This window comes from Citrus clementina, unplaced genomic scaffold (assembly GCF_000493195.1).
Source record: "Citrus clementina cultivar Clemenules unplaced genomic scaffold, Citrus_clementina_v1.0 scaffold_3, whole genome shotgun sequence".
Lineage (NCBI taxonomy): Eukaryota > Viridiplantae > Streptophyta > Magnoliopsida > Sapindales > Rutaceae > Citrus > Citrus x clementina.
Genome location: NW_006262339.1, coordinates 23,467,421 through 23,479,819, shown reverse-complemented (window position 1 = coordinate 23,479,819; position 12,399 = coordinate 23,467,421). Strand labels below are relative to the sequence as shown.

The 12,399-nt window shown below is 36.3% G+C and overlaps 1 protein-coding gene and 1 pseudogene across 1 annotated transcript; one reads left to right on the top strand and one right to left on the bottom strand.

Moving 5' to 3' along the window:
• Positions 1–229: 229 nt before the first annotated feature.
• On the bottom strand, positions 230–4,366 carry LOC18046446 (disease resistance-like protein DSC1). Its single transcript, XM_024188434.1, has 4 exons — positions 3,868–4,366; positions 2,677–3,778; positions 1,427–1,750; positions 230–1,305 (listed from the first exon to the last, which is right to left on the bottom strand). Exons 1-4 carry the CDS (start codon positions 4,344–4,346, stop codon positions 481–483), a joined length of 2,730 nt encoding a protein of 909 aa, XP_024044202.1. The 5' UTR covers positions 4,347–4,366; the 3' UTR covers positions 230–480.
• Positions 4,367–7,406: 3,040 nt separating this feature from the next.
• Positions 7,407–12,363, top strand: LOC112099716 (annotated as a pseudogene).
• The last annotated feature ends 36 nt before the right edge of the window (positions 12,364–12,399 follow it).

Sequence of the window (12,399 nt, the reverse complement as noted above, 5' to 3'; positions counted from 1 at the left end):
TCTAGACATGATGGAAGTGTTGGTAATGACTGAAGCATTTTACAATCCCTCAAGTCAAGAGATTTTAGGCACGATGGAAGTGCTGGTAATGACTGAAGCATCTTACAATCCCTCAAGTCAAGAGATTTTAGGCACGATGGAAGTGCTGGTAATGACTGAAGGATCTTACAATCCCTTAAGTAAAGATATTTTAGACACGATGGAAGTGCTGGTAATGACCGAAACATGTTACAATCCGTCAAGTCAAGAGATTCTAGGCACGATGGAAGTGCTGGTAATGACTGAAGCATCTTACAATCCCTCAAGTCAAGAGATTTTAGGCACGATGGAAGTGCTGGTAATGACTGAAGCAGCTTACAATCATTCAAGTAAAGATATTTTAGACACAATGGAAGTGCTGGTAATGACCGAACCATGTTACAACCCGTCAAGTCAAGAGATTCTAGACACGATGGAAGTTCTGGTAATGACTGAAGCATCTTACAATCCCTCAAGTCGATATTTTAGGCACGATGGAAGTGCTGGTAATGACTGAAGCATCTTGCAATCCCTCAAGTCAAGAGATTTTAGGCACGATGGAACTGCTGGTAATGACTGAAGTATCTTACAATCCCCCAAGTCAAGAGATTTTAGGCACGATGGAAGTGCTGGTAATGACTGAAGCATCTTACAATCCCTCAAGTAAAGACATTTTAGACACAATGGAAGTTCTGGTAATGACCGAACCATGTTACAACTCGTCAAGTCAAGAGCTTCTAGACACGATGGAAGTTCTGGTAATGACTGAAGCATCTTACAATCCCTCAAGTCAAGAGATTTTAGGCACAATGGAAGTGCTGGTAATGACTGAAGGTTCAAGCAGCCATGAAGAAAAAGATCAACCAAAGATCTCAATTTACAAAACCTAGTTGAAATCCTCTTCAGCCGTTTGCAATCCCTCAAATCCAACACTTCAAGATCAGTTAGGCACTCTATTGATGATGGAACTTCTTCTATTGCAGACTGGCCTAAGTATAGCCGTGTAATTTTCCCAGAAATCTGTGGAAACTCTATGAGATTAACACAAGAGGAGAAATTAATAGTTACTGGACAAACAAAACGAAAGTTGCTTGGAAAAGACCTAAGACTTTTGCAACCCTCAAAAGACAACGCACTGAGATACTTGAAATTCTGGATAGATGAGGGAACACAAGCCAAGTTTGTATAATCCAAAAGATATGTTTCAAGATTTGGGGCTGATGGGTATGACATGTCAATGAAATGTCGACAATGGCTGAGGTTAATAGATTTTAACTTGAAAGCTTCCTGCAATGAAAGATATATAAATACTATATTAATCAAAAAGCAACATTGAATTCAACAATTAATTGCATGTATATTTAAAGAAAGAAAAAATTAATATTTTAGTTTTAGTAAAAAAACTTACCTTTTTTCCTTCCCAAAGTTGCTCAACTTTACTAAAATGCAAATTCAGTTCAACAAGGTTCTCTGGCTTGAAATTTGATGGCAGCGTCCTTAATGGATATTTGTCCCAATGAAGATATCTCAAGTTTTTAGGAAGATAATCTAGGCCATCTGGAAGCAGCACTTTAGAGTCTGAAAGTTGCTCTTCAATGCTCATACCTAGTAACTTAGGTACATAAAATTTGAGCAATCTCAGATTAGACATATTTGTGAAGGCTCCTGAGTCTAAATTGATGCCTTTTATTTTGGACAAATCCAGAGATATGCCTTCAATTGCATCGGTCCCCTTATAAAGAAAAACAAAGAATGAGTAAGCCTAAAATTCAAAAGAAACATTTGTAAACTTTATTAACTAAGAGCTCCTTGAACAAAAACAAATTCTGCAATCTTTGAATTTTTTTAATACATTAAATATCCATATGCAAGAAAAGAAAATTTTGGGGACCATCGCAAAATTAAACTAACTAAAAAAAAAAATTCAAAATTTCTCTAATTTACAAACCTGTTATCTTAATATCTAGAAGTTGAGAAGACAGGACCTATTTGATTGGTATAAAATCTCAATTTTTTTTTAGTCGATAGAATCCAAAATGTTAATTCAAAATTAGGGGAAAAAATGAAAAAGATTTTCCACTAGCTGTAATTGTATCCAAGTCAAATTAAGATACGACCCTTTTCAAAAGGATTTAACAATCTTACAGGCTCCTTAAGGTACATTTAAACTAAATGGAGTGATTGGAGGCAGAACTAGGTGGGCCAATCAATCCATTTTATTAGCAACTGTTGCTTAAAAAAAAATTATACGCTAAAACACACTTACTTTTTTTAAAAAAATATATAATTACATTGAAGTAGAACCAGGTGGGCCAATCCTCATGGCACTTACTTTATTCTGACACTCTTCACTAAATTTGAAGAAAAATAAAATTATACTCTTCACACTCTTATTCAACATTCCAAAATTGATAAAATCTGGAGTTTTAATTTCTTTAAAAATTTAAAATTTGAAGACTACCCTCAGTCATTAATTTTACCTAATTATGGTTTTTATGATTTTGGTTGTTTCGTTCATAAAAGTGATTTTACTAAAGGATGTTCTGGTAATAATAAAATTTATAAAAAAAAACATGGGTGTGCTGGTATGGTTGGAAAAATATGAGTGCATAACTCCAAACAAATAAAAGATATATAAAACAAATGGAGGCTTCTTACCTTATTATGCTTGAGTACGCGGCGGATTTCCTTAGGATCGCACAACCTGCTGCGTTTGCCAGGCTCTTTCTCAGATTCTTGGCGAACAATCTGTCGCCCCATTTCTTGCAATAAATCATGCATTTGCAAGCAATTACCTGATATTGATATGAGTGACTTATCAATAAGGACATCCAGTCCATCAGACTCAGAGTCATCAAGAATCCTTGCCACAAAATCTTTATCCTCTCCCTCAAAGAAACACGCAATATCTAGAAATATGCTCTGCACCCTGGGCGTTAGTTCATCAAAAGTAATCTTTAATTTCTTATAAATATCATGAATATCAGATTCACAAATCCGATTTAAGTCGTGCAATAAATTTTCCCAATGGCTTTTCCTCTTGAGGCACAGGGAGGAACCCAACACTTTAGGAACTAATGGATTGCCATCGGCATACTCTACAACCCTCTGTGAGTGCCAGTTGAGATCTTCAGGACAATGATTTTCTTCAAAAGCGAAGTTACAAAAATGCTCGAAAGCCTCTTCAAATTCCAATCCATTAACCCTATATATTTTCTTCTCCCCTCTAAATTTTTCGAGAACTCGTTTGTCTCTAGTGGTTACAACAATTCTACTTCCTGGACCAAATTGATCAAGCTCTCCAATCAGACCCTCTAATTGTCCAACTTCATTCACATCATCGAGTACTATCAACACCTTCATGCGCCGGACCCTCTCTTTAGTAAAATGTGGAATATTGGCACCAGCTACTTCAAGTTTTTCGCTTAATATTGTTGAAAGCATTTGCTTTTGGAGATGTTCTAATCCACCTCCTGTTTCTGAATTTTTCCTAATATCTGACAAAAAGCACCTACCTTCAAACTCACTGGAGAATTGATTGAAAATAGCTGTGGCAAGGGTGGTTTTGCCGATACCACCCATGCCCCAAATTCCAACAATTTGGACAGTATCCGACAAATCCATGCACAGAAATGGTTTAATCTGCTCAATTCGTGAATTTAATCCAACCAGGCCATTGGATGAGTCCGTTGCGACTGTTGCTTTTTCCAAATTCTTTAAAACATCTTCGACAATTTTGTTTACAAGTTGCGCGTCATTGCTAATATAAAGGTGCAAAGATGCAAAAACATTGAGTCAAATCGGGCCAAGACAGAAACAGAGAAATGATGAATGAGAAATGAGAGTTACCTGAATTTCGTGGATTCTAGGCCAGCTAGATGGGATGTACCTGTCAGTGCATTCTTCCACTTCAGAACCATTTCTGCCTTCTCTTCGAACTGTTTTTTGAGCTCTTTAAAACCGTTTCCAAAAGTTTCCTCTTGATGCCGCACATTGGATGGACTGACGCCATAGAAAACTGGAATAACGATTTGGCCGTTTGTGTTCTTGCATTCAAGAATCTTGACAAGTTCATTCAGGCACCATTTTGAAGAAGCGTAGTCCTTTGAGAAAATGACCACCGAAATTTTTGAACCTTGGATTGCGTTCAATAGGGCATCTGAAATCTCATCTCCTCGCCCAAGCCCTTCATCATCAATAAATGTCCTGATTTTCTTTCTTTCATTCAAAGCATCATAGAGATAGCAAGTAAAGCTCCTACGAGTGTCCTCCCCTCTAAAGTTGAGGAAGACTTCATAATTGCCAGAAGAAGAAGAAGAGGAAGCCATCAAGGAAATTTTAGAAATTTGGTGACAGAAATAGCGAATTATTGTTGAGAATTGGGATCAAGCTACGGTACCACTGTTTTTGTCTTTCCTTAATAAATGACAAAGCCATTTCATTTCTCTTGTACATGTTATTAATTTTTGTAACACGGGGTGGCAACATATGCATAATCAAGTAAAGCAAAAGGGTTTCAAATTATGGTGGCAAAACGTAAAGTAGGATGGCAACTGAATAATTCCTTCGATAAAACGAAAAATAATCACAGAAAAAGGAATCTCTTATAAAATGTTTGTGTATTTTTTATAAGGTTTGAAACTTTAGGTGGTCGGTAAATAATTTATTAATTGAATAATATATAAAAAAAGTTAATTATTTATAATTTTAAATAATCCGGATTGGTATGTTAGAAATTTATCTCTTTGATTTTTGAGATTTTTTCATAAAGAAATGGGAATATAATGTTAATATTTAAAGTAACACATCTCAATTGTTGAAATTATTTTTCTATTAAATCCAACGTTGACGAATTAAAGTCAGACAAGGACAAAATTAGTGGTGGCTTGCAATAATTGCAATAATTTCAAGTGTCCACTAATTGCAAAATTAGTGGACACTTGAAAATGTGTGAAAGTAAATAATTGAATGCACGGAGCTCGCTTTCTTACTTTCGTTCCGGTTTCCTGGAAATTTCTTGGAGCTTTCATATACAGGATTTGCCAAGTCAAGAAACATAATCATGATAATGGGGCAAACATTTGATTCAACCAATAAAGTAAGGAAAATTTGAAATTATAAGAAGCTAAAGGAACATTCAACGTCATTATCTTATCTTACACCAATGGGCCTTTGGTCCAGTGGGAGAACTCTTGCACTTAGAATAATGAGTGCAAGGGTTCGAGCCTCCATAAAAATATTTATGGGGCTTAGTTACAATCCTTCCTAAATTATCAAATAATTGAGTGGAGCCAGTCTATTTCTCACGAAATGTGAGTAGAGTGGACAGCTCTCGAATATTTGAGAGGGTTTGAAGAATTTGGACAGCGCTTCAGAGGAGTATACGCCACGAAGAAGGTCCCAATTGTAGAATCTGTTTGTAAATATTAATTGTAATACCTACAGTCCTGTATAACAGTATTCAAAAAAAAAAAAACGTCATTATCTTACTGTTATAATTTTTATTGAGATTTGAATAAGCATTTACCTAAATTTTATCTCCGTCTGTAAATTCATAAGTTTTGAAAATTATAAGACCTTGGTAGATATTATAATCGAATTAAAATTTAGAATTTCAATATTATTATTATTTTAAAAAAAAAATTGAGATAACAGAGTGATTGATAATATAGGAGAACTTGTCCACGGTAAGCCAAAAGTCTAAGCAAGCACATGCATACGCAGAAATGTGATGGATTCAGACAGAAATTAAAGTAATAATGTACGTGGGTCCTTAAAATAAAAAGCCAAATCGCTTGGTGGCCCAGTAAAATTAAGACTGAATATTTTTTACACGAGAATTCAAGCTCATAAATGACAAAAGCCATTTCATTTCACTTTTACGGGTCATTGACTTTTGTAACACGGTGTATGCATCGTCAAGTGAGGCAAAAGGGTTTCGATTACAGTGGAAAAACATGAACAAGAATGTATAATGAATAATTCTTTAGATAAAGTGAAAATTAAACACAGAATAATTCTAAAATTTAAACTCTAATATCTTATAATTTATTGATTAAAAATAATCCTAAGAGTTCCCAATTGAAACTTTAAGAGATAATAGAAAATAGCTATGCTTTAAAAGGCCAAAGATTAGAGAACAAAGAAGAATTAGTTATTGATATAAATATTATTAATTTTTTTGATTTCAAGCAAAAATAGTTTCATATACCATTTCGATTTTGGAAGGGGTGAGGTTTTGAACTTTAATAGTTTCCTCTAAGATCAAAAGGCAGCAATTAAGTTAGAAAGAACAAAGAAGACTTATTGGTACCTTATTAAAGGTAACATTATGAAACTTTTAATGTCATTACCTCACTGTTTAATTTTTATTGAGATTTATGCAAATATTTACCTAAATCTTACCTCCGTCTGTAAATTTATAAGTTTTGAAAATTATGAGACCTTATATTGGGAGATATTATAATCGAACTAAAACTTAAAGTTTCAATATATTATTATTCTTTAAAAAAAAATTGAGATATCAGAGTAATATCTCAATGTCATTATAAGTTTTGAAAAACTTGCCCACGGTAAGCCAAAAGTCTAGTCAACCACATGCATAAAACGAAAAACGCGTGGGTCCCTAAAAGAAAAGGCAAGCACATAGATGTAAAAGCCATTACATTTCTATTTTACATGTCATTAATTTTTGTGGCACGGTGTGGCTGCATATGCACAATCAAGCGAGGCAAAAGGGTTTCAATTATTGTGGCAGAACATGAACGAGGACGCGTGATGAATAATTCCTTCGATAAAACGAAAAACAAACGCAGAGAAAAGAATTTCTTATATGCCTTGATATTGATTAATATTCAGCGATAGCTTAATGCTTACCATCAAGCAACTTTGAAAGCAGGAAGCTATATATGACAAGAAATCAAAGTAATGCGAAGGCACATGATGATGAAATTGCAGGCCAGCACAAAAACACCCATACCCCTGATTTGTTTAGATGTACACGAAGACCTTAAGGTTTGGAAAAAGAAAATTGAATTTATATTGTACTATAATATAATTTTTTTAAACCATCAATCATAAAATCTTCATACTTCTTCCCATCCTTTGGATCAATAAGTACAAATTTCTCATCTAAATCTTCATACTTTTTACAAATGACTTTTGTGCCATAGATATATATATTTTTTTTTGGTTTTGCCGAAAAAACAAAACAAATTCATAAACAACATTGTATTTCACCAATTAACAGTGCAAGTGTCATTATTGTTTCCACATATTAGTTCTGTTTTTGTTAGTTTCATTTTCTTTCTGTTATGTAACTGATGTTTCATTGCTATAAAATTGATTGTCTGTTTCTCTTCACAACTGTTATTTTGAATGATTTTTTCTGAATTTTATAAAGAATTTGTATATGACAGGAAATGAAGCAGAGTGCGAGCAACTTGTATGGATTCCTAAAAGGTCTGGTCAGAGTGTTCCTTTCAATGCATACATACATCTGGCGGCGAGGGACTATTCCAATATGGTGGGGTGCAGAATTAAAGCTTACTGCTGCTGAAGCAGAAATTTATGTTGCAGATCGGGATCCTTATAAAGGAGGAAAAAGCTATTTACCCCGAAATGCGCCCCGACTTGCGCCCCAATGAAACTCACCGTTTTACTAAAATTGAAAACGCACCGTTTGGAAACTTTTTTTCCTTTCGTTTGGAAAGACTTAGCTAAATTGAAAACACCCCGAATGAAGCTCCAAAACGAACCGTTTTCATGAAGCATTCCTCTGTCAAAAATAGATGTTGCAGCGTGCCAACCACCATTTGTCAAGATCAACTTCTGCAGCATCTTCTTCATTCTTCTTTCTTCCTTTTTCTTCATTCCAAAATTACTACTGTCGAATTCTTCTTTCTTCTTCAACAAATGTTAGCATCTTCGAGTTCTCCAGCCACAGATCATACAATATTATTAGAATCAAAAGGTTATAGAACAAGATTTACAGATGCGGGAAACGAGGTGTAAATGATCAAGATTCGTGACTAAATTCTTCTACACCCAGTTTGCATCATACAAACCCTTCAACAAAAATTACTATCATATAGGAACAAAGCCATCTACGTTTGTAACAAAATATCATTCAGAAAACAGATCCCAGACGCAAATCAATTCATAATTGCGTGCAAATAAAATTTTAGGATGAGGAATATAAGCAGGAGTGCGCAAGCACGTAATGGTGCACAACCGTTTTCACGTTAGCTTTGTGGCCGGGTGATGGCTAGCGTGATGGCAATTGTGGCTGGAGGCTCGCGGCTGAATCAAAACGATTCGTTTGGAAATTAAAAGGAAACAGATTACAGCGAATCGGCGTCGTTTTGGAGATTTTCGGGGTTTGACTCGGGGTTTGACTCGGGGTAAATAGCAGCGCTCTATAAAGGAAGTCTGCAGTATTATTAGAGGTTGAGTAATCGTTATGATGCCCGAAACTTTGACTTAGCTGTTGGGGAACATCAGAAGAAAAAGCCTTTTATTCCAATTGTATGCATTAACTTGCTTAGGAATGCGGAAGGGAAATCAGAATCTATTTTAGTTCAGCATTTTGAGGAATCTTTGAACTATGTCAGATCAACTGGAAAACTTCCTTATACTCGAATTATTTTAATAAATTATGACTGGCATGCCAGTACAAAATTAAAAGGTGAACAACTTACAATTGAAGGATTATGGAAGCATCTAAAAGCACCCACTCAGGCTGAAGGGGACTATTTGCCATCACGGCAACGACTTAATGATTGCCGAGGTGAAGTCATCTGCAATGATGACTTTGTGGGTGCCTTTTGGTTAAGATCCCATCAGAATGGAGTGATACGCTTTAACTGTGCAGACTCTCTTGATCGGACCAATGCTGCTAGTTATTTTGGTGCTCTGCAAGTATTTGTGGAGCAATGTAGGCGGCTTGGGGTCTCCCTTGACAGTGATTTTGCATATGGCTATCAGTCAGCTAATAACTATGGTGGATATACTGCTCCTTTGCCACGAGGATGGGAGAAACGAGCTGATGCAGTGACAGGAAAAACATATTATATCGATCACAACACTAGGACCACAACATGGATTCATCCATGCCCAGACAAACCTTGGAAGAGATTTGATATGACATTTGAGGAGTTCAAGCAATCAACAATTTTATCACCAATGACTCAGCTAGCAGATCTTTTTCTGCTTTCTGGTGATATCCATGCAACCCTTTATACTGGTTCAAAAGCAATGCATAGCCAAATTCTTAATATATATGGGCTGGCTGGCCCTTTTTGGTGTATTTGATGAACCATTTCATATCATGCTGGTAACTGCAGGTTCTTTCTCGACCATCTGGTGGTGTGAATATAGTAAACTTTGTCAAACGCAGCTAAGATGAACAAATTGTTTCATTAGCCTTTATCTTATCTGCTGTGATGATTCAAATTAATGCTGTTTGGTAGGTTGTAAAAAACGAAATGAGCTGACTGTTCGTATTATTTAGTCAGATCTATAGCCAATAAGTTGAAAGTTCATCGTCACATGGGTTGGGAGTAGCGTGGGCTGTGAGTAGTAGAACGGATTTATGGAGTTGATACAAGTGCCCACAATCTATCATGTCATTTGTAACAATAAAAGAGGAAGCTTGAAACAGGGAATATACTCACACGTGAGATGGAGAGAAGGAAGCTGCCAAACCGACCCAACTACATACCCAAAACCCGACCCGTTTGACCCGAAACCGACCCCGCCTTATCTTCCGATTCCGGCCACCCCACCGGTCAAGCTTGGTACCAATCTGAAGCTTGAAGACCGGCCATCATTTGTTGTTTAGAAGTAATAGCTAAACTAGATACACTCCCACTAATTAGCGATTCTGATGAACAGTGCCCATAGCTTCTTTTATACCTTGAAGTTGCAGAAATTGATTCTTGGTGAATTAAGTCACTTACAGACATAACTTTTTCTTCCATCTAACTTTTATTAGGTTAGATAGGAGAAGACTTGTTTCAGGGTGTCCTGACCCTAGTATTAGTTTTCTTGTCAGACTTTTCAAGAAAATTTACAATGCACGCTACATACAACTTCTAGTAATCCTAGGACTTTGTTGACAGGGTGCTTCTATTCCTCGTTGTGGAAATGGGACAAACCTTTTGATACCTTTACCAGGATCAGTTAGTGCTTAGGATATGGCTATTACTGGAGCTGGTGCACGACTTCATGATCAAGATGCACCAACCCTTCCACTGTTGTTTGATTTTGAAGCATTAGAGGGAGAATTGGATTTTCTTACTCGTTTTGTGGCAGTTACCTTTTATCCTGCTATTTCTGGAACAAGCTCCATGACTCTTGGTGAGGTAGAAAATATTTTCATAAAATGTTAATTGATGTATCTACGCACTTTATTCTTAAATTAGTATTTTAGACCATGAGCTTTGTGGAGCGGGTTTGCTGTAACTGCTGCTGGTGACAACATAATTGTTAATATTATTACAGATAGAGATTCTTGGAGTTTCTCTTCCATGGAGGGGGGTATTCAATAATGAAGGCCCTGGTGCTAGATTAATTGAGCTAGGCAAAAAGTTTCAGAAGGAAACCGATCCATTTTTGTCAAATTCAGTTACAAATACAGTTCCGTTTTCCAATGAAAATGTGTCAACATCAATGCAAACAGAAGCTGCTTCCAATCGTTGGGTTGACCTGTTGTCTGGAGGGGACACATTTTCTGATCCTCTTTCAGAGCCGTTTTCTAACCCTCTTTCTGAGCCATTCTCTGATCCTCTTTCTGAGCCAGTGACAAGAAATGTTGCGTCTGGAGGGGCTAATTTGCTTGATTTCTTGGACCAGCCTATAGTTGAAGATCATGGCGTGGAAACTTATAAAAGATCTTCAACACAGGATGGCTGTTCTCTAGCTAGTGGTGCCCAGCAGTACATAAGCTCTCTAAAATCCCTTGCAGGGCCACGCGAGGTATACTGCTCTCTTGTGTTTTTTGCAGCTCTACATCTTAGCAACTTCATCTTTTTTATGGAATAAGTTCTAGAAGTTCAACAAATTTTGCTTTGCTAAATGTATAACTTATTAATCAGAGTCCTGTTATTATGTTTTGACACTACTGAACATATTGTGTTGGTAATTTATTTGTACTTCCGTTGGTTGAATTATTTGTTGTCTCCATGCCATTCGATATGGTGCTACTTGGTTTTTGATCATCCATGATTTGGTTTTTGATCATCCATGACACTATATATATGTAAAGGATGAATTGATTGTTTTGGCTTGTATTCTCACATTTTATGATTGATCGATGGAAAGGTCTTCATGAAATTCAACCTCATTAGCGTAAGATTGACAGATTCTGGGCAAATTTTCAGGAAAAGAAACTAGACTTCATGGAATCAATGAAGATTGAAATTGAACGTCTGCAGCTGAATCTTTCTGTAGCTGAAAGGATAGAGCTTTATTGTCAATTGGAACTGATCCTGCCTCTATAAATCCAAATGTATTGCTTGGTGAATCTTACATGGGAAGACTGTGTCGAGTAGCAAACACTCTTGCATTACTTGGCCAAGCTTCCCTAGAAGACAAGATTGTTGGTGCAATTGGCCTTGAGAATAGTGATGATAGTGTTTTAGACTTCTGGAATATTACTAGAATCGGAGAGAATTGTTCTGGTGGAGGTTGCGAGGTTCGTGCAGAAACTAAGGTGCCGGCTCTTGCTTCCTCAACTGCAACATCAGTTCTCATCATATTATGTTTTCCTTTTAAATTTCTTTTCTTGATTAAAATTTTTAGAAATATGTTTTAGCATTTATTCTTATGACATATGCCCAGAACATTCATCCCACTTATCCATGAGAATCCTTGTCTGGTTTGATTTTCAATTGAGACATTTTTGGAAACCCTGAGCAGGTTTCATATGCTAATAATCTTTGAGGTAAGGTGTTGTAGGATGCCTTGAGAAGCTAAAAACCTCTTACAAGGAAAAGCTCTTGCATTGTTTTGTGCAATCTGTGTGCTAGCTAGTCATGTCTCTCATAATTTCATAGTTTGCTTGATTGGAATTTTTTATCTTGATATGGATTGTTTATTCTAGATTCCTTGGTGCCACTGTAGGTTGAAACAACAAAAGATTCAGCACCGATTTTGTCACTGCTTGCTCCATTAAATTCTGGATCAAGGCACTCATATTGGAGAGCTCCACCTAGTACTACTTCTGTTGAATTTGTTATTGTTCTCGGTTCTGTTCCTGATGTCAGTGGGGTTATCTTGCTTGTTTGTCGTTGCGGCTATTCTGTGGCTGACACTCCGATGGTAAGTGCCATATTTATTCCCTGATTTCCTTGTTGTTCAATAAATTTGGTGATAAGCCAA

Excerpts from the sequence above, each read along its gene's own strand:
- LOC18046446 (XM_024188434.1), bottom strand. The coding sequence starts at position 4,346 with ATGGCTTCCTCTTCTTCTTCTTCTGGCAATTATGAAGTCTTCCTCAAC. Across the intron at positions 3,779-3,867 it reads CTAGAATCCACGAAATTCAG|CAATGACGCGCAACTTGTAA; the intron begins GTAACTCTCATT and ends CCTTTATATTAG. Across the intron at positions 1,306-1,426 it reads AACTTTGGGAAGGAAAAAAG|GAAGCTTTCAAGTTAAAATC; the intron begins GTAAGTTTTTTT and ends CTTTCATTGCAG.